The 20,379-nt window shown below is 54.1% G+C and overlaps 2 protein-coding genes and 1 pseudogene across 5 annotated transcripts in view; 2 read left to right on the top strand and 1 right to left on the bottom strand.

Moving 5' to 3' along the window:
• FANCA (FA complementation group A) overlaps nt 1-11,929 on the bottom strand; it is a 30,197-nt gene extending 18,268 nt beyond the window's left edge. Inside the window, exons 1-14 of one of the 4 annotated variants that reach the window (XM_072346248.1) lie at nt 11,880-11,929; nt 11,326-11,432; nt 10,975-11,047; nt 10,559-10,701; nt 9,850-9,945; nt 8,009-8,082; nt 7,073-7,185; nt 6,246-6,325; nt 5,756-5,789; nt 3,370-3,436; nt 3,174-3,286; nt 2,140-2,216; nt 1,593-1,734; nt 926-1,059 (exon numbers count right to left, since the gene is read on the bottom strand). In XM_072346248.1, the coding sequence (XP_072202349.1) occupies nt 926-1,059; nt 1,593-1,734; nt 2,140-2,216; nt 3,174-3,286; nt 3,370-3,436; nt 5,756-5,789; nt 6,246-6,325; nt 7,073-7,185; nt 8,009-8,082; nt 9,850-9,945; nt 10,559-10,701; nt 10,975-11,047; nt 11,326-11,432; nt 11,880-11,919 (1,293 nt within the window). In that variant the 5' untranslated portion in view covers nt 11,920-11,929. Of the gene's footprint in view, nt 1-925; nt 1,060-1,592; nt 1,735-2,139; nt 2,217-3,173; nt 3,287-3,369; nt 3,437-5,755; nt 5,790-6,245; nt 6,326-7,072; nt 7,186-8,008; nt 8,083-9,849; nt 9,946-10,558; nt 10,702-10,974; nt 11,048-11,325; nt 11,436-11,879 lie in introns of all 4 variants that reach the window. The other 3 variants (XM_072346249.1, XM_072346246.1, XM_072346247.1) reach the window with 3 other exon arrangements.
• A 2,044-nt stretch (nt 11,930-13,973) lies between these two features.
• Nucleotides 13,974-20,149, top strand: SPIRE2 (spire type actin nucleation factor 2). The gene is made up of 15 exons (XM_072346777.1): nt 13,974-14,257; nt 16,405-16,442; nt 16,694-17,053; nt 17,144-17,224; nt 17,300-17,464; nt 17,542-17,628; nt 17,725-17,848; nt 17,921-18,090; nt 18,178-18,340; nt 18,555-18,685; nt 18,796-18,930; nt 19,007-19,074; nt 19,191-19,218; nt 19,358-19,473; nt 19,582-20,149. The coding sequence occupies exons 1-15, from the start codon at nt 14,041-14,043 to the stop codon at nt 19,790-19,792; spliced, it is 2,094 nt and encodes a 697-aa protein (XP_072202878.1). The 5' UTR covers nt 13,974-14,040; the 3' UTR covers nt 19,793-20,149.
• LOC140257453 (uncharacterized) lies at nt 14,531-15,522 on the top strand (annotated as a pseudogene).
• Nucleotides 20,150-20,379: the final 230 nt, after the last annotated feature.

Below are 20,379 nucleotides of genomic sequence, written 5' to 3'. Positions count from 1 at the left end.
GAAAGTGACAATGCAACCTTTCAGTTTGGAAAGAACCGGCATCCCAGCACCCACCGCATAAATCCCACATATCTCTTACAGACATCTGCTCTGCATCAATAGAATCTTTCTGCAGAAAAGACTCCAAAGAAAGTTTACAGGAGTCTCTACAGAAGCTTTTGAGTTTCTTTCCCCAGTTTCCGTGTCAAGCTCAAAGCTCATTCTCACATGCTACCACAGGAACACTCAGGGGACTTAGACAAGGCAAGACCAAAATGCACCAAAGGACTGAAATTCACCAGGAAAACACATTGTTGGAGGTTTATCTGGGCACCATAAGAAAAGTGAGCCAGTCAGCCTACACAGAATATTTCAAAAGGTAAATTAGTTACATCCTGGATGCTTTATTATGTGGAGATTTGCATACCCAAAATACCAATGTGTTTACAACCGAAAGCTAATTACCAATTATCTATAAGGTCCAACACACCAATTACAGCTGCATGCAAACATCCAGGAAATAGGAATGCCTCATGTGCAATAACCCACAAATTATGCAATCATAACACTCTTGGTTATCAAGATACTGAAATGTATCCAAGATTATGATTATAACAGGATTTACATGTCTGCATTCCTGACAAATAACTAGAGAAGGCAAGATGTACTTGAAAGATGAAAGGAGGGAAGACCAGAGAAAGCCAAATGAATATATTCTTTGCAGACACAAAGGCAATAATAAATGTTACATTATTCCTAATACCAATACAATCACTTGTTACTTCGTTGGGTTTTTGATTCTGTTTGTTTTGGCTTTAAATTCCTGGTGATCTAGTCTGAAACCAGGTTTCTTATTTATATTATATATATATATATTTGGTGCAGAAAAGCATTCCTTATGCACAGGTTTCTCATTTACTTAAAGTCAGGTCTTATTTAGTCTTACCTTAAACCACTCAGAGTAAGGCATGAACACAGCAGGGCCCTCTAGGGCAGCCTGTCGGGCAATCAGAAATGCAGTGATCATATTTTCCATATCATAATTCTCAAAGGCCTTTATCAGGAGATGGCTCAGTAGATCTAGAAACATAAAGCAGCAACCTCAACCTTTGCTCTATACAACTGAGCCACGGTAGACTACATTAAGACAAATATCTAATGAAACATCTGCCCCAGAGGATCACGCACTGAGGCCTGGTGAAACTTAGAGGTTCTTTTATGTTTTTTCAGTGGTCAAATACTTGGGGATTTCAACTTGCAAGAACTGCAGGGAGCCCAGCAATGACATAATCAGTGAGGCACTCTAACAGCAAAGGTAAGATAGAAGAATTAAGTAATCGCTACACCACACAATCACAGAAGTACTTATTAAACAGTCATTCTTAGCTGTACATTAAATTAGGGAAGCGTCAGTCACAACGCCTGGCGTTCACATCACAGCTGACACAGAGCACCTGAATGGAGAGGGTGAGCTCCTGTGGTTCATTCCCCTAGAGAAATCTCAAAGCAGGAGTTCTGAACTTGATGCTGCACTACTCAGGATGGTTTCCTCATTCAGTACCTGAGAAGCAAGAGGCACGTGGCAGCCTGCAGGCTTGCCAGCACCCACGTACCTTTGAACAACTGCTCAGCCTCAGCCTGACAGACCACCAGTGTGGAAACACAGGACAGGACGTGCTGCCAGTTCACTTCATGTGTCTCCAGGACTTGCTGCAGCTGGCAGATCAACTCCTTTGCACTGAATGCCACAAACAGCTGGAAGAGAATGAGAGCAGCACTGTCAAGATTAACATGGGGATGCCCTTTGCAAAAGCTATTCTGCATGCACCTTTTGAACCAGCTTTCTAGGGCCAGACATTATTCTGGCTTGGAACCAGCACTGGCTAAAACACACAGGCATACTCCAACTCCTCCAGAAGCCATTTGTATTCTGTAACAGTGAAAATTCACATCTTCAGATCTTATCTTTGTACCCATTAGGATCGCTGCGCAAACAAAAACTCCAGTAGTACTTTTGCTTCAAGCTTTGTCCTGCTTGCAGCTCCTGGCAGCTGCTTCAGATTCTGCAATGCACTACTTTTAAATAATCCCATTTCGGATATTTTAATGAATACGAGACCAACCCCGCAATGTTCTCTTTGCAAAACCAGGAAGACCTACTTTGCGATACAAGGCAGTGAGCAACGAACACGTCCTTGTAAAGCTCCACTCTTTCTGATGGTGGATGGCATCAGACACTGTACCCAAAATAAAAGAGTATATTAATGGTTTTCAGCAACAGGTTTAAATAAACAAACATCTAAAATACAGAACTCACCACACAAGATTTCCCTTTAGCTTTCACAGCCACAAACACTATAAGCTACCTGCTGAAACCCTCTCTCTCCCATTCATCTTTGAAACACAAACTACATGAAGATGGACTCTGTCATTTCACCACAGCGCTGCCATCCCAGAGCTCTTCTTGGGATAACGCATTCACTGACCAGCAGAACGCATGCAGAGAGAATCAGCAAGGAGCCATCTTTTTCCTCTTTTAAATGGAAGCCAGCAACAATGACCAGCTCTTCCATACTGCCTGTAAGGACCTGCAGGTTGTAGCTTGGAGTGATAATATTTCACTAGAGACTTTGCAGCCTCAAAGTAATTTCTCTTAAGACATCTAACTTTACAATTAGCCATCATGCACAGAAGCCTTCCTGCGTTCATAACGGACCTACCAAAATGAAGTGAATGACAGACACCCAGTGAGCAGAGGAAGGCTATGGCTGGTGCTTAAAGCAAGACCTACAGGGATGCAGGATGTCAGCCCCAAGCTTTCTGCAGTACCAGCTCTCCCATCCAGTTTCTCCTTTGGCCAAAACTATTCCCAGAGGCCACAGCTCTCCCACGTCTGCTCCACAAAGGCTGCTGGTGGGTGTTTCTCCCAACACTCCACATGAGCTTTTGGCTGAAGCCCTGCCTGGAGCCCCTGACTTTCCACCTACAGTTTCCTCCTGAACTACAGCCCACTAAAGCCCAGGTGAACCTTTCATCTTCTTTGGCACCATGTGGGTGGGGAAGAACCAGGGAGTGAGACAGCATCCCTGCGCTCTCTTCTCCAGGCTGGACTCCACTCGGTCACTGGGTGGGATAGAGCTCCTGAGCCTCAACAGCAAACCCAGAGCCACCTACTGCTCCCCAGCAGTTCCTACCTTTCAACAGCGGGTTGTAGGTAAGAACCTCAGTCAGGGTGTGTCTAAAAAACTGCTGCAAGGAATCCGGATCAACTGCACTTTTATAAATGGACGCATCAAATACATTCAGCCTATAAATGACAAGAAGACATTCAGAAACGATGCACAGGACCACAATCAGCCCTCCATTATTCAGAGGAACAGCATTTCTTACCAGAACCTCATAGCTTGCAATGTGGAGTCACTTTCCTCTTTCTCTTTACCAACAGCATCGAGGACCCCTGGTACCCCAAAGGAAAAACACAAAAAGGCAGTGAGAAAAATGGAAGGAATTGTGACACTACACTAACAGTTAAGGTGACCCTATTAGGGAAACGCACCATTCCTCAGCATCAAAATCTCACAACAATCTCTCAGAAGTAACACAGAGGCTCAAAAACTATTACCATTAACCTTGAACCACTTTAAAAGCATTCCTACGAACACGCTCATAATTAAGCCATCTAAAAATGGACGGGCATTAATATTTAATTTCCAAACCTAACCCTAACTGGGCAGTGCACACGTGAGTGCAAACACTGCAAAGCTGTGCTGGGGAGAAGTCTGGAGGCAGAGATTTGCACAGGCAGCTTTGTGCCTGGAGACAACGGTCTTTACCATCCTCAGCAAACAAAGAGGGCACTGCTGTGAATGCCACGCGGTTGTGACAGCTTCACCTTTAAAGCTTCACTCCTTTAAAGCAAGGCCTGCCCCAAAGTGACCGCTGGAGCTCAAACAGGCAGCAGCTCACACAGCACGTGGTCCTGGGGGTAAGACTGCACAACTCAAAGCCCACATACTGAGAGATCCTAAGCTCCACAGCTGCTGCTGCGGTATTTCTGTTTCTGGTCCCATCCCACCTTCAAAAGCCTCCTCTTTTAACAGTAAAACCTTTGCTTTGTCCGTTAGGATTTGTTTGTTAGGATCATTTCAGTGATGCACTCTGAGAAGGAATTCTACCTAAATGAGGCACTAATACCGGCATCCCTCGTGTGCCTTTTGTAGGGCAGTCCACAGGGCTAGCAGGTAACACTGCCTTCCCTTGCAGAGGAATGCTTTAGGGTTAAGCAGGGCCGAACAGAGAAAAGGAGATAAGCTCTACTTATCCTCAGGCACAGGAGTTCAGTGCAGCAAGATCATGGCTGTGTAGAACAGTGCTCCCAGGCTGCTCTCAGCCTCTGAGCAGCTTCATTCAGCGTGAATTATTTTACATAAAGCATCCTAACGTTCTCCAAAGCAGCTGATGAGCCAAGTGAACCTCCTCAAAGATGACCCAACAGCACACGCTAACAAAAGGATTTCACAGGAGACATGTAATGTGTTTTCAGATCGACTGTAAGGCAACCGGTGGCAGCACAGGCTGCAGAAACATGAAGGTCAAATGAAGAGCAGGTTAGCACAGACTCCACCCTGCCTGCCAGCAGCCTGCCTCGCTTCCCCCCGTATCCCTCTAGTCCTGAGCTTATGAGGGTTATTTTTCAAGTGCCAGCGCTATTAAAGGGTCACCTGAGATGGAACTCATACATATTAAATAATAAAGCACTTCCCTTGCAGCTTTCCTTTTTTAGCTCAGCAAGGTCTGCAAGGCATCTGTCTACGGGCAGCGCTGTCTGCAAGACACAGGGTGAGGGATCAGGCTGGCAATACCCATACAGAGACACAGAAGGGGTCTTTGGGAGCAAACCTGGTGTTGCATCCTGGCTTTTGGTCATTTTGCAACAGACAAAAAGTGCTCATCTTTGCAATTGCACCCAGCTCGTTGCTGAAACGTGCCAGCAAGGAAAGTGGCAAAGCGATGTCACTAAGGCAACAGAAAAAGAGCAGCAGCACATGGTCAGCTCGGATTAACACAGGGGTCTAGGCCACATGAGGAGCTGTAAGTGAACATTTCCTCTGCAGTCAAAACAGTGCAGTGGAAACAGCAACCTGTCGAGAGGATCACCTGTGACACACAACAAACAATCCTGCAGTGCGTTTAGTCTTTCTGCATCGGTTTCTGCACTGCAAGTCAGGCACTACCACCCCTGAGCTCTCAGCAGCAGCACAACAGGCACGTATCCATGGGACAGCTGAACGCTGCCTGTTTACAGACAACACATGTACGTCAGATGCCTTTGCTCTACGTAAAAGAAAAAGGAGGTTTCACAAAACATGAGTTTGCAGATCCAAAGTGTGAGACAGCAGAATAGCCTCCTGGCACCTAACTTTGTAAATTCAACCTTTAATTTAACAAGCAGGAGAAGTTAACCAAATGAAGATTGAACTGCTTCCAATCAAGGTTGTTAAAAGCCAGCTCAGATATCTTTACCCTGCGTTGCAGCTGGGAGGATCAAAAAGAACCAGCATGAGAAACAAGAAGTTATCTGTGGCGATAGAAGAAACTCACTTCACAAAAGTAAAGAGGAAAACAGGAGACACACATCATCAGTGACACAAATATGCAAAGAAAGCAACCCAGAAAGAGGATTTCTCCGAGTCCTTCAAGGTTGAGTAATGAGGAAGGAAATGAAGTTAGCATTGAGCAGCAACTGCAGAAAGTTACAGATCACGAGAACACTTACATGTCAGCATTCTTTGTAAAACAGCATGGCAGATCTGTGCAAAATGGACAAATTAAGACCGTTTAGTGTTGAGAACAGCTAAATTGCATGCAGAAAAGGCAAACTGACTCAAAGAAAAAGTTCTGTCCTTGATTTAATGCTTCACTTCTACCTCAGGGTCTGATGTAGAACAGATGCAGACAGGCAGAGGGGCGAGCATTTCCCATGCTTGCCAGCATTCCATGCCTCACATACAAATGGAAAAGAAAGAGCAATCAAGGTGAAACCAAAGAGGCTAAAACGTCCTTGACAAGTCACCTCGGAGAAATTCTCCATAGAAAGGTCTGTGCTCTCTGGTTTCAACATCTCCTCCTCACCCGCTCCTAGCAACTGGACCAGTGCCCTTTCTTTGTTGTTCTAACTCAGATTGATTTACAGTCAGAAAGGCAGCGATTTACGAGGTATCTACTTCTTTAACCAACCATTTTCATCAGTTTCCTTTTGTCCTTACATGGGGGACCTTCTTGAATTCCAGCTTCCTTCCCAGCTCTGAAGGCTGAAAGCCATTCTGAAGGAACACGATCGCAAAGTCTGCAAAACAAGAAGGAATCCATGTTACAGCATCCCCTCTCATTAAAACCCTTTGCTCTTTCCCTTCCCAATGGGGCTGCTGTCTGAAAAGCACTGCTCACTATGCAGCACAGTCAGCAAGACTGCTCAGTGCTTCTCTTTTTTTCTTTCATGGAGTAAAATTACTCCTGGGCAAAAAGGGCTTAAAGCAATCAGTGCCAAGAAGCAAAGGAACTGAAAGGATTATACAGACCAAGCAGTTCATAGGTCTCACTCTCTTTTACCACTGCAGAATATGTGAGTTTTAGCTGCTCAACTGACTGGCCCAAAGGTCTGACTACAACCCTTCGAGTAAACTGGGCAGTGATTCTTTTCTAAATAAAAGCATGGAAAATATGTTTCCAACTAGAAAAAAGATGGGGAAAAAATATCAGCTCCTGAATATTTCTCGTTAGAAAGATTTGGGGCACTTTGCATAAGCATTATGTTCTTTATCTGATGAGCTGTTATCACTGGCCCCGTACATCTTGCAACTGTATTTTCTTTTAATACGGTATTTGAAAGAGATCCTGGCATTCAAACCAATCATCTCTTAAGGGGAAGAATTCACTAAGAATTAAATAAAATTAGATAAAATTAAGAATTAAATAAAATTCAGTGAATTAAATTCACTGAAGCAACATCAGTAAATGCAGCGTGAGGCCCCCATCCTTAAGCTCCCAGCATCCCACCAGCACAGCATTTGCAGCAGCCAGACCCTCTCCTTGCCTGAGAGAACACGTCCTGCATGCTCTGCGTCCTGGGGAGGCCCCTCTGCCCGCTCACACAGAGCACAAAGGCTGCTGCACAACCACTCCTCCACAGCATGGCCGTCTGCGCTGCTGGGAACAAACAGAAGCACATTCAGTTCAATCCCTTCCATATTTCCTTGCTTGGTTTTTCATTCCGCCGCCCCCTTGGTCTTGGGAAGGAGGTGACCATGTGGGACTCTGCCCTCTATGTCACATTTCTGTGAGCTTTTTTTCTATCCCACTAGCAGACAAGCAAACCCACATCAAAGGCTGCACCAAAGATTGCAGTCGTATTCTTTCAACGCCATAAAAATAACAACGTGAACTTCAGAAGGAGTAACTGATCCTCCTGGTTAGCTCCATATTGGGAAAAACAAACCAGCTCTTTAGAGTAACATCCTCTGGAGATGAGCTCTGCCACACCTCACTGACACAGTGCCTTTGAGAGGACAGAAGCACACGGTTTATGTGAAGCAAGACCAGCCCTAATTCTCATTGAGTTTCCAGGCAGATCTCAAGGCACAGCCAGGTGAACCAAAGGGGCTGGGTTTTGAGCCCTTCCCCACACCACCTGGGATGTATCCCCACACAGCCATCAAGGGCAGTGGAACAAAGAATCAGATGGAACATTAACTAAGAATGGTCTTTAGTGGCAGTTCCCACCCAACTCTCCTGCCCCACATCACAAGTGATTCAGCAGCCCTGGAACAAGCAGTCACCATGCCCTGAACTGTGCCAATTAACACCGAGTAACCTCTCAAACCCTGGCTAACTTCTTAAATCCTGCTAATCTGATCACCTGCAAGCATCTGACTATATTCTTAGTCCAGAATACTCACGACTAATGCCCGATTACATTTCAATAGGCTTTATGAGATTAAACGTGTGTGCAAACCTCCAAACCTCCACTCACCTCTCCAGCAGCTCTCCCAGCCCAGCGATGCCATTTCTGTGCAGATGCCACACAGCCTCCAGCACTGGAAAGTCCTACCAAGAGCATCACAATGTGGTCACAGCACTTATTTCACACTTAACGTTTTGATAACGACGTACTTAAAAGAAATGGAACCAAATTTCAACAGTCAAGCAGCCTGGGATCTGTGGGAATTTAAAAGCTAACATATCAATATCAGATGAGGAAAGGTTATGATTGGATTCTACAAATGCTGAGGGGTGTTTCACATTTCCACGGTCAAGTCATAGATATGTCAGCCTTCATTGCCCTGCAATAATAATTCTGAACAAAGGAGCCAGAAAACAGGAAAGCTTCTACATTTAGAGTCTTGTTCACTCAGAACCAATAACAGATTGGAGAATTATCACTTAGTTCTCTTTGTTAGCTTCTGTGATTCAGTGTTGTTCTCAAATCCATTTCCCTGTAGGAGCCTACAGAAAGAGATGCTGCAGCTGTACAAGACAGGCCTACGGGCACGGGGGAACACCAACCATCACCTGAGCTGTCCTGCTCCTGAACACCAGGCCAGCTATTGCCACAACCAGCGCCAGGCACAGCTTTGGTGTGGATGAAACCGCTGCCCTTTCCCACCTCCTTGTGACATCGCTTGCAGCTCCCAGCAGAAAAGTATGGAGAGCATCTCGTACCAGCAAAGCTCCAGGATGCACCAAGCAGAGAAAATGGTGCAGCAGCAGCTTCTGCTCATTCCAATCCCAGCACAGAATCTCTCTGACCCAGAAACAAAACGTTTTTCACTCCTCTCAGGGGAAGATGTTCCTGGGAGCACACAAGGCACCAGGAGCCCCAGCAGCCTCCTGCAGTGACTCACAGCTGCTTTTTAGCATGACCCCAGGCTCGCCCACGTACTTTGTTTTCAACAGCTTAATCCTTTACTACATCAATCTCAGTTACACAGCGGCACTTGATCTCCGTGTCTACCTGAGAACAAGGAGATTTTAATCAGCCCTTAAAACACACGGAATTCTATTTTCAGCCCATGAATGGATATTTGAGACCAGAGAGCACCTTTTTATCCAGACAGGTCAGTCTCTTCACTCTTTCCCACCAGAGCAACAAGCAACCAAAACTGTCTGCTTTGCTAGAAGTACTTAGCTCTACCCACAGCACCACTTCTCTTCAGAGAACAAACCACCCAAATGAAATCAAGACAACACGATTGGAAAACAACCCAACTTGTTATCTGCTGTCCTATTTCTCTCAGGCCAATTGCACTATGAACTCATTCTGGCTTATTGCAATTCCCAGATAAATAAAGCAGGGAGCCAGAATGCCAAGGGCACTACTGGCAGAGCACACAAAGGGCTGCTGGGGCCGTGGTACCCCACAGCCAGCTGGGAGATCCTGCACTGATCTGGGGACCTATGTGCAGATGGACAGAGCTATTAGCATATTTCATTGATAACAGTAGGTCAGTGAAGCTAAGAAGAAAAGAAAGCAATACCCTCCAAAGCTTGTATTAACTGCAGCGTCGCCCCAGATGAGTTTATTCCTGCTACTCGTGCTGTAACTCCAGACCCTGTGTTGTCCGTGCCCTGCCTAGAACCAGCCATGCTCACTCCGTGCAGAAAGGGTTTAAAATCTCAGGGGTGAGCAATGGCAAGACTGCTGCAGATGACAGACACCAAAGTAAACGGAATGCAGATGGCAGCATTTCACTTGTCCAGCTTAGAGTTATCTCAGCCCTGCACTGGTGGAGCAGTTTAAAAGCATGCTATCTGATCCCACAGCTGAAATCTAAATGGTCTGTAGCAAAGCAACATTGATTTGTGAATTCTCACCTTCATTTTCCAGATTTCTTGACAGAAGTGTGAGCGACTGAACACATTTTTCTCCAACAAATCCTTGACTGTTCGAAGCAAGCAAGACAACCTTTCCTGGAATCACGAAGCAGAAATCATTTCCTTTATAAATAACACATTCTTACAAAAAAACAATTTGCTGGGTTTTTTTATCCCCACTTTGTGTTTTTTGAAGACTTGAATAGTGGAGAGAATCCCTGAGGAAGGGCCCAAGCCTTTCACATTAAGGCTGAGTTAGAGGCAGCCAAGCTGACCACACTGCACCTGACAGCTCCTCAGGGTGACGTGAGCCAGCAGTCACGGCCCAGGCTCTGGGGAGAAGACCATCACCTACCCATGCTGCAAACTGAAAAGACTGATAAAGATGGAACAAGGATAAAAAACACTGAGCCACACCAGGGAAGGCTGGAGCACACTAGTGCTGGTCGCATCTTGTTGCGTAGAGCTGCTCTAGCAACAGCAGGAAAGCTGTCAAAAACTAGCAGCTTTCCATATGGGAGAAGAGCGCCACGTATCTATGAGCATATCAGACACGTGAATGAGTGATCAGCCTCTTGGGGTCCTACATGTCTGAATCTCTATCAGAACAGAGGGTTTATCAGTCTTTATCAGTCCAGGATTTAAAGTCCAAACCATCAATACCGTATACATGATACAATATAAGCGAAATATCAACTACTTTGCTTACTGTCTGGTCTGAGTTCAGTAGAGGTGCTTGCGAGGGGCTCGCGGAAGACTGGCAGATCTGCTCGATTTTCACAACAGCATTTTTGGCTGCCAAGACTGCAGCGGGTACACCCAACCTTGAGGCCTGTTCCTGCAGAACGGAGACTTAAGGAGAAAGAAAATAAACTTGGCATCATGGGAGGGAAAAAAAAAGGTGTGAGCACGTGACTGTGAAGAGAAATTCCAGATGAAAACATAAAACAATCCGATCTTGCCAGGGATACCCTCCAGTGGACAAGTAAGAAACTAGTAGCTGAATGGCAGGTCAGGAACATTGAGGAGAGTGCAGAATTGGAATTGCATTTAACAGGCAGAAACGTGGTGTGTAAAGAACGATCCTATTCCACGTTCATCTCCCATCAACACTCTTTCACTCACCGATAAATGATTCTGATGGTAACTCCTGGTGCTCTGTGCCACCTTCTCCCGCTGGCTTGTCTGAACCTTCTACCTGGAAGCAAAACAAACATAACAGTCTCAGATGTCTGTTACACACATGTATAGATCTATTCCTTCTACGGCATGTTTGGCAGCTCTGGCATTCTATGCAGAAGGAGCAATTGAAATGAAATTAAAGCATTACGTGGCCAAGGTAAACCAGAGATTTTGTCCACATATCCACGGGAAGCCAGATCTGGTAACAGAGAGGTGCAGGGTTTGCAGGTTCCCCAGAGCACAGCCCCAGGACGGCCATACAGCAGCACTCTGCCGGCCCCAGCCCGCTCCTACCTCCAGCAGGAGGTCACTCAGGTTCTGGTGGTGATCCAGGAGGCGCAGAGCCGCCGTCCGGAGCTCTGTGATGCTCCCAAAGGTGCTTTTCCGTTTCCTGGCTCTCCCTGCTGAGAAGTTTGGGTCTCCTTAGGAACTGAGGCCCGCTCCATGCCCCGGCACCGCTCCGAGGGCAGCTCTCCCAAGGCCAACGTTTGAGCCCACCGCCCAGCAGCACTGCTGTACAACACAGGGCCCACAGCACTGCTGTACAACACAGGGCCCACAGCACTGCTGTACAACACAGGGCCCACAGCCCCCAGCCCACGTTGATGCTGTAGATGTAGGCCAGTCTATGAGGTCCTTAGACCCAAACCAACCCCAGCGCTGCCCCTCGCACAGCGTGGAGGCCACAGAAAGAGCACCAGGCCTGGGAGCATCCCTGAGAGGATGGGGCACTGGGGAGGCCCTGAGGTGAGCCTGCAGCATGGCGCAGCCCGAGGGCAGAGATGGGACATCCATCCCTCCTTTCGTCTCCGCCGTGCTGCAGGGAGCACCGGGAATCCCGCACATACCCAACAGCTCCCGCAGCGCGCTGCCGCCCGCACCCGCCATCACCACCGCGCGCCCGCCAAAACAACCCCCCCGCCCTGCGCTGCCATTGGCTGCTGCTGGAGGAGCGCACCTCCGCCTATTGGCTGAGAGAATAGTGGGCGTGGACCTGTCATCCCACGCCATCTTGGTGGTGGCGTGGGGGAGGGGGGCAGGAGGCCGCCATGTTGGGAAGGGCAAAGCGGCGTGTGACCGTCCCCAGCGCCGCCCGGCTGACACGTGACCCGCTGACACGCGGCTCGTTAGGCTGGGAACAATGAACCGCAGGTGAACAACCGACGGGGAGCTCCCAACCGGGAGGTTGTTTGCAGACGGTGGGGGCGAGTGTGCACAGTGTGCTCACAGCTCAATGTGCTCACAGCTCAATGTGCTCACAGCTCAACGTGCTCACAGCTCAATGTGCTCACAACTCAACGGCTTTGGAAGGAAGGACAAAGGGCACCTAGAAGGACGCATTACCTGCAAACAAGCACTGCCCGCTGCAGGCTGCTGGGTACGGCACTGCCACGGCCCAGCCCTGCCACGCTGCTGCGGTGCTGCATGGGGTGCTGGGTAGCGTGTCAATCTGATGCTCCTGCAGCACTTTGCAACCTTCTCCCAACCTGTTCTTTCTTTTCTTCCCCCCCTCCCCCAGTTTCTTTCATTTTCATTCCATTCCCCCCATGCACATACACGTTTGGCTTTGTTTGACTCTTTTTTTTTTTTTTCCAAGGCGGTAACTTTTAATTATATCTCGATTACACATTAATTACGGTCGTACCCAAAGCAAAGGGCTCCGTGCTTTGTAATTCAAATGCCCTCCCCTGTGTCCCGTGGGCTGAGTTATTGCTGTCCCACTGCCCTGCACCAACCCACCCGTGCCACCCCGGCTGTGCCCATGGGCAGCACAGCTGTGTGTTGCTCAGCTTTCCTCCCTCTGCTGTTCCAAATCAGGCTGTAAAGCCAGCCGACGGCAGAGCAAGTGGCACATTCACATCTCAGCAGTTTGTGTGCAGAAGCTGAGACGGAGACTTGAGCATCTGGAGAGGTTCAGGTCGGATATTAGGAGACAATTCTTCTCCCAGAGAGCGGCCAGGCAATGGCAAGGGCTGCCCAGGGAGTGGTGGGGTCACCAGCCCTGGGGGTGTCCAAGCAGTGTGGAGATGTGGCACGGGAGGATGTGGTTATGGGCACAGTGGGGTGGGTTGGGGTCAGGCTGGGGGATTGTAGAGGTCTTCTCCAACTTGAATGCAATGATTCCATACCGACCTTTGCTGGTGCCTCCATGCCACACTCCCGTAGAACACGGGCTCTGTGAAATGCCCCATCTCGGTGCCTTCTGCTGCCCACTGCATCATGCTGGCCCCAATCCCATACACCAGCTGCGAGGTCTCATCTCCTTCCCTGCAGGTGCTGCAGGAATGCACGGGACTGGGTGCTGCAGGAATGCACGGGACTGGGTGCTGCAGGAATGCATGGGAATGTGCGCTGCAGGCACAGAGCCGAGGGATGAACGTGGGGGAACACCTCGCTCGCGGCACTCCGTGAGTCTGCAGGGATGGCCCCCAGCCTTCCTGCTTCTGACAGCCGCCAGGGCTGCCGCGTCCTTGTGACCGTTCACTGGCTCACGGCGCATCCTGAGGCGGGTCGGCCCCGAGGAGCTGACTGATTCCTACGCCTCCGGTCAGAGCCGTGCAGGTGACAGGAGCCAGGCCACGTCACGCATCCCGCACGCCGCGTCCCGCACCCCACGCAGCTGCATGCCGCGCACCGAGCACCGCACCCCGCACCCCGCACGCGTCCCGACGCCCCCTACGCCACGCTCCGCTCTTGCATCCCGCCAACCCGCTCAGCCCCTTCCGAGTCGAGCCGTGTGAGCAGCGCCGTGCCGAGCCGAGCCGTGCCCCGCCAAACGGAGCCGTAGAGCGCCGAACCGAGCCCAGCCGCGCCGCGCCGCTCCTCGCGGTACCCGCCGTGCGCCCCCGGTGGCGGCGGGAGGCGGAGCGGGCGGGGCCGGGGCGGGGCGGGCCGAGCCGTGCCGAGCCGAGCGGAGCCGAGCGGAGCCGTCCCCCCGCCCCTCCCGCCCCGCCCCGGCCCCGCTCCGTGCGGCGGAGGTCGGCGGCGGCGGAGCGCGGGGATGGGGCGATGGCGCGGGCGGGCGGCGGGGGCCCGCGGGAGCTGTCCCTGGAGGAGGTGCTGAAGTGCTACGAGCAGCCGCTGAACGAGGAGCAGGCGTGGGCGCTCTGCTTCCAGGGCTGCCGTGCCGCCGCCGCCGCCGCCGCCCCCTCCGCCGCTCCGCTCCGCACCGCCGACATCCGCCTCCGCGGCGACGGCAGCGTAGCGCTTCCACCCCCGCCTCCCGGTAAGGAGCTCGGAGAGGGAGGGGCGGGGCCGGCACCCCCGCGGGTGCCACCGGGGGAGGGGGTACCGGCGCCGAGGGTATGGGGTTACCGGCACCGGGGGGTACCGGCACCGGCGGGGAGTGCCGCAGCCTGCCGCCCACCGGAGCTGCCGGGGTTACCGACGCCGCAGCGGCGCTGGGGATACGGGTGGAGGGCATCCGCGCCGGGGAGGAAGGACGGGAACTGGAGGAGAGATGGAGGGAGTCGGTACCGGAGAGAAAAGGGACGGGAGGGCCGTGGGCGTCGGTGTGGGGCCGGCAATGCGGGCAGCGGCAGCGGGGGGGCGGGAAGGCGGGACTGGCAGCGGGGGGTACCGGAGGTGTTGGCAGCGATGGGACCGGCACTGCGGGACGGCGGGAATGGAGCCGGGCGAGGGTGTGCGTGGGGCTGGGGGTGGCGGGGGGGCACGGAGCGCAGGCGGGGACGGACGGACCGACGCCCGAGGACACACAGCGGCACACAGCGACACGCGCAGCGCAGCCACGGGCACAGACCTCGCACCCCCCTCCCTCAGGGGGCATCGCGGGGCAGCCCCGACCCCGACCTTTGCACCCTCGGCCGTGCCTTCCGTGCGGGCGGGCGGTGCTGCCGGGCAGAGCCCGCTGTGTTTATAGTCTGTAATTAGGCACGGCCGGGTGCCAGCAGCAATGAGCAGCCTGCGCCTAATGACAGAGCTCAGCCCACGCCTCGCCCCGCGTGGGGACAGCCCCGACCGGTGCCCGCCGGCTCCTGCGTGCCCCGAAGTGGTTCGTGGTGCTCGGGCCGAGTGAGGACGCTGCGGTGTCTCCAACTGCCCAGCGAGGCTGCGGCAATTGCTGCGCGTCCCCACGGCTGGCAGCAAGCAGGGTGCTGCGGTGTGGCTGTGTCCTTGCTGCTGGCTGCAGGGATGCTCCTGGGAACACATGGAGATGCATCCAGGCTCTCTGCTGCTGTGGGTAGCTCCCAGCACAGCCGTGGGTATGGCTTGGGTCCCATCAGTACCAGCACCTGCACATGGCTCTGCAGTGGCACAGGGCACAGGGTGAACCCACAAGGGGTGTACTCCATGTCCCCATCCCACAGCATCACCTACCCTGAAGGGAGCAGCCAGCAGGTGAATGCTGCACAGCCACCAGAATCATGGCCTCATTTGACACCACGGCTGCAGGCATTGCTGTTCCTGGTGCATCCTGTCCTGTTGCAGCCATGGGTGCTCCTCCGTCCCTGGTTTGCATCCAGGAAAAGCTTTTCTGCTTCCTCCTCCCAGCCGGATCTGCTGGCTGCTCCACCACCATACGGGATGTGATGCCACCCCCCTGGGCTGCCTGCAGGGCTTAGTGGCTGACATGGCTGCGGGGCCACAGGCTCCTGTAGCCAGTGGAAGGGGGCTGCAGCCCTGTTCCTCCCAGCCTTGTCCTGCTCAGTGGGTCCTGGGTTGGGCTCCTGACTGCAGCCAGCACGAAGCCTCAGCTGTCCCTGCCACGGACTGCTGCATTGATTAGCTAAATGGTGGGGTGATGGGCACAGCACATAATGGACGTGGGGATGATGGATGTGGGGTAATGGCCTGTGCTCTCTTGGGCCCAGGGCAGTGCTCTGCTCTACAGCTGCTGCTGGGCAAAGTGGATGCAAGGGGCACCTGAGCACTTCCCTTGGGTCCCATGCAAAAGGCACAGTTGCTCCTCATCCCATGTCTGCAATGATCCCCCAGAAGAGTTGAGCTGCCTGTGAGCCTTTGGCCTGAGCTTGTGTGTGTGTGCATAGTGCTTGTGTGTGTGTGTGTGTGCTTGGTGCTTCTGAGTATTGGCATGGTGCCTGTGTGTGTGCATGGTAGTTATGTGTGCATGGAGCTTGTGTGTGTGTGCACAGTGCTCCAGCTGTGCCATCTCTGCAGTGAAAGGAGCATTGGTAGCACCGTCAGCTGAGTGCTGCCTGTCACTGCACCACATACAGGGCTGTGTTCTGTGGGTCCCTGCAAACAACACGGGGCTGTGCCAGCTCAGGATGGGACCAGCTGGGGGTGGGAGTCCTGGGTCGGGTGCAGCAGCCCCAGGGTGGGGGGCAGAAGGTGAGATAAGACTGACCCCCAGCCTTGGGGCCTCAGTGACTGTGCCTTTCTCTCCCCCAGAGCTGCCCCTGCTGCTGACACCCGCTGCTGAAGCACAGGTATGTAGGGACCCATATCTCTGAGCTGGATGCCTGCTGGCTGCACATCACTGGGCAGGTGGTGTCATGGCATCACAGCATGACCATGTGTTCCCTTGTGCATCTCCTCCTGCTCCCCTTGCCCTGAGGCAATGGGGTCCTGGTGTGCACCGTGTGGTGAGGCTCACACTTGATGGATGGGGCTCTGAAAGCAGATGAGGCACGGGCAGTGCCACGGCTTTCGGTGGCCCAGCAGTGGCTTCTCCTTGCAGATGGTGCAGTCCTTGGGCTTCGCCATCTACCGGGCGCTGGACTGGGGGCTGGATGAGAATGAGGAGAGGGAGCTGAGCCCACAGCTGGAGCAGCTCATCGACCTGATGACCAACAGTGACTCAGAGGACAGCGGCTGTGGCACGGCCGATGAGGGCTATGGGGGGCAGGAGGAGGAGGAGGAGAGCAGCGAGGGGCCGCTGCGAGCTGTGCGCACCTTCGGGCAGGCCATGAGGTGCTGTGCTGCACGCCTTGCCGATCCCAATGAAGCCCAGGCTCATTACCAGGCCGTGTGCCGGGCGCTCTTTGCTGAAACTGTGGAGCTCAAAGCTTTCCTGGCCAAGATCCGCGATGCCAAGGAGGTGAGAAGCTTGCCCGCGTGGGGAGATTTTTGGGATCCTACAATGCAGCAATGACTGCAGTGGGATAACAGTGTCCCTGTGCCATCACAGATGCTGCAGAAGCTGAAGGAGGATGAGGAGGCAGAGGAGAGGCCGGCAGCAGAGCTGGGCAGCCTGCGCAACACGGACTGGGTACGGCAGCACGGGGCAGCCATGCAGGGGGATGGGGCTGTGGGAGGGCCGGCGCTGACCCCACACCCCCGGCAGGCCCGGCTGTGGGTGCAGCTGATGCGGGAGCTGCGGCACGGTGTCAAGCTGAAGAAGGTGCAGGAGAAGCAGTTCAACCCTCTGCCCACCGAGTACCAGCTGACCCCCTTTGAGATGCTCATGCAGGACATCCGTGCGCGTAACTACAAGCTGCGCAAGGTCATGGTGAGCACACACGGGTGTCCCCACACTGGGATGTGCTTCCATCAACCAGCGCTGGTGCTGACACTGCCCTCTCCCAGGTGGATGGGGACATCCCACCACGAGTGAAGAAGGATGCCCACGAACTCATCCTGGAATTCATTCGCTCCCGGCCCCCACTCAAGCAGGTGGGTGCTGACCCCTAAGGCTCCCTGTGGCCACATCCCCTGGGCTGGGCTCACTGTGAGCCCTGAGCTGCAGCATCCTGACTCCGTGTCCTGCAGGCATCAGAGCGGCGGCTACGGCCACTGCCCCAGAAGCAGAGGACACCGCATGAGAAGATCTTGGAGGAGATCAAGCAGGAGAGGAAGCTCCGGCCCGTGGAGACATCATACCGGGGTCAGAAAGGTACTGGCGTTGCCTCCTCTGCACCACGGGTGTCACGGCAGGACCCAGTGCCAAACCCCATCCCCTTCCCAGGGTACAGCTCGCTGCCCTGCATCCCGCACGCCTGTTCCAGCCACCTCACATCCAACTCCTGCATCGATCTCTCCATGCCTGAGGCCAGCACCGTGCCAGCACGGCCACGGCCACGCATCCTGCTCAAGGCACCCACACTGGCAGAGATGGAGGAGATGAGCATCTCCGAAGTGAGAAAGGGGCTGTGGTGGGGGATGCCAAGGCACAAAGCAGAGGTGTGGGGGTCTCTAGGTGACGCTGTTCCTGTGGCCTTGCAGGAGGAGGACTCACCAAGCACAGAGTCTGTCTCGGGGCTGCCCATGAAGCGGGACCGCTCCTTCTCAGAGCAGGACCTAGCCCAGTTCCAGAGCGAGCTTGCTGGTGGCCATGCAGCACCCAAGGTTCTGGAGTCACTGGATCCCGAGCCCCGGCCCCGATCAGGTACTCCTGTGCTGCCCGAAGCCCAGTCCTGTGTTGGGATCCCATCAGCGTCCCTGTCATCAGCACAGCCCACCCCATGTCCCACGTGCCCTGTGACATCCCTGTCCCCGTGTCACCAAGGGTCACTTTGCCATGCTCTCCAGCCAACATGTGCTGGAGGAGCTGTGTGTGGCAGTGTGTCCTCACTGTGTCCTCCTGGTGTCTCACCCTGCAGGCTCTGTCCCCGCCAGCTACCACCCAGTGCCATACGGCTCCACACCCCGTGCTGCCCTGGGCGCTGTGGAGGAGAAGCCAGAGGATGGCTCCAGCACTGCACCCAGCAGCAGCTCCAAGCACCTCTGGCTGGTGAGTGTGAGACTGGAGCTGCAGGCATGGCCTGGAGTGAGGGTTCACGGGGCAGGGTTTGGGGGATCAGGTCATGCCACGTGTGGGGTGATGGCTCCTGTCTCCCCCAGGAGTTCAGCCACCCCGTGGAGAGCCTGGCCCTTACAGTGGAGGAGATGATCAACGTGCGTAGGGTGCTGGTCAAGGCCGAGATGGAGAAGTTCCTACAGAGCAAGGAGCTCTACAACAGCCTAAAGAAGGGCAAGGTGGGGACCGGGACTGGAGGGGCTGAGCTGCCCCCATGCCTCTTGCACCTGACGCTCACCCTGCCTGTGCCCACAGGTCTGCTGCTGCTGCCGCGCCAAATTCCCCCTCTTCTCCTGGCCTGCAGCCTGCCTCTTCTGCAAGCGGTGAGCACTGTGCCATGCCATGCCATGCCGTGCTGTGCTGCATGCCATGGCGCTGGAGTTGGTGGGAGGGTGCCCTGGTGGTGGCCCTGCTCACCTGCTTCTCCCCGTACTCCCAGGTCTGTCTGCTCCTCCTGCAGCCTGAAGGTAAGGGACCTGCTCTGGTCACTGTCACCAACCCCAGTCCCAGTCCCCGTCTGACTTTCTGGGCTGTGCCGATCCCGCACGGACCTGGGCTGAAGGGGACACCTTCGGGTGCTGCCCCTGATGCCCACCACCCTGACAGATGAAGATGCCTTCCAAGAAGCTGGCTCACATCCCCGTCTACGCGCTGGGCTTCGAGAGCCTCCCAGGCTCCCTGCTGGCCAAAGCTCTGCCGCTGCGCAAGAGGGAAACCTTCCAGTGAGTCCAGCACCCTACAAGGGTCCCGCGTCCTCCACCGCCTTCCTCCCCCCCCCCCCTTCCTCCTCCTCCCCGCACCGTGGCTGATGGCACACACTGCGCCCACAGCTCGCTGCCAGGTCCGGGCTGGCGTCGTGTGGAGGAGGAGTTCCCCCATATGTACGCTCAGGGCTCCGTGCTCCGAGACGTCTGCAGTGACTGCACCGGCTTCGTGGCTGACGTTATCAGCTCCAGCCGCCGCAGCGTGGCCGTCCTCAACGCGGCTCCCCGCCGCCCCGCCGCCCCGCGCTCCCTGCGCTGCACCTCCTGGCACGAGTGAGGGCCCGGCGCCCACCCTACCCAGATGTACATATATACATAGGATGGATACACACAGCCTCTATATTTATATACCTTACGGACATTACGGACCGGGGGATGCGGGGCTCCGCGGCTCCCAGCCCACAGCCCCGTGACGCCCTCCCGTCCCCGCTGCCGATGGGGCGCTGGCGCAGCCCTTGGGGACGGGGATGGGGGTCTCTCTGGGGCACTTTGTCCCCCGTCCTCTCGGTCCCGTTTCCGTGCCAAGCCCTGCAGGGACCGGGACGCCTTATTGCCCCGCGTCGGTGTCACGGCCCCGCGGGTGCCTCGCTCACACTGTACATAACGGCCCCTCCAATAAACCATTCTGGGCTGCTCCCCGCTGGATGCAGTCGGGCACGGCGCCGGGCAGGACGGTAACGGGGACGCACACCAGGTGACCGCAGCCGCGCTCCCTGCCGGCCCCGCGTCACCCCGCCGCCATCCCCTGGCCGTACTGCGGTGCCCCCGGCAATGCTCGCCCCCCCCCTCATACCGAGCCCCCGCCTCACGTCCCGCCGTGACCCCGCGTGGGAACCACGCCGAGCGGGTCGCACATCGAGCGCA

Source organism: Excalfactoria chinensis, chromosome 11 (assembly GCF_039878825.1).
Source record: "Excalfactoria chinensis isolate bCotChi1 chromosome 11, bCotChi1.hap2, whole genome shotgun sequence".
Classification (NCBI taxonomy): domain Eukaryota; kingdom Metazoa; phylum Chordata; class Aves; order Galliformes; family Phasianidae; genus Excalfactoria; species Excalfactoria chinensis.
The sequence above is the reverse complement of the archived record's forward strand: the minus strand, read 5'-3'. Positions and strand labels throughout refer to the sequence as shown.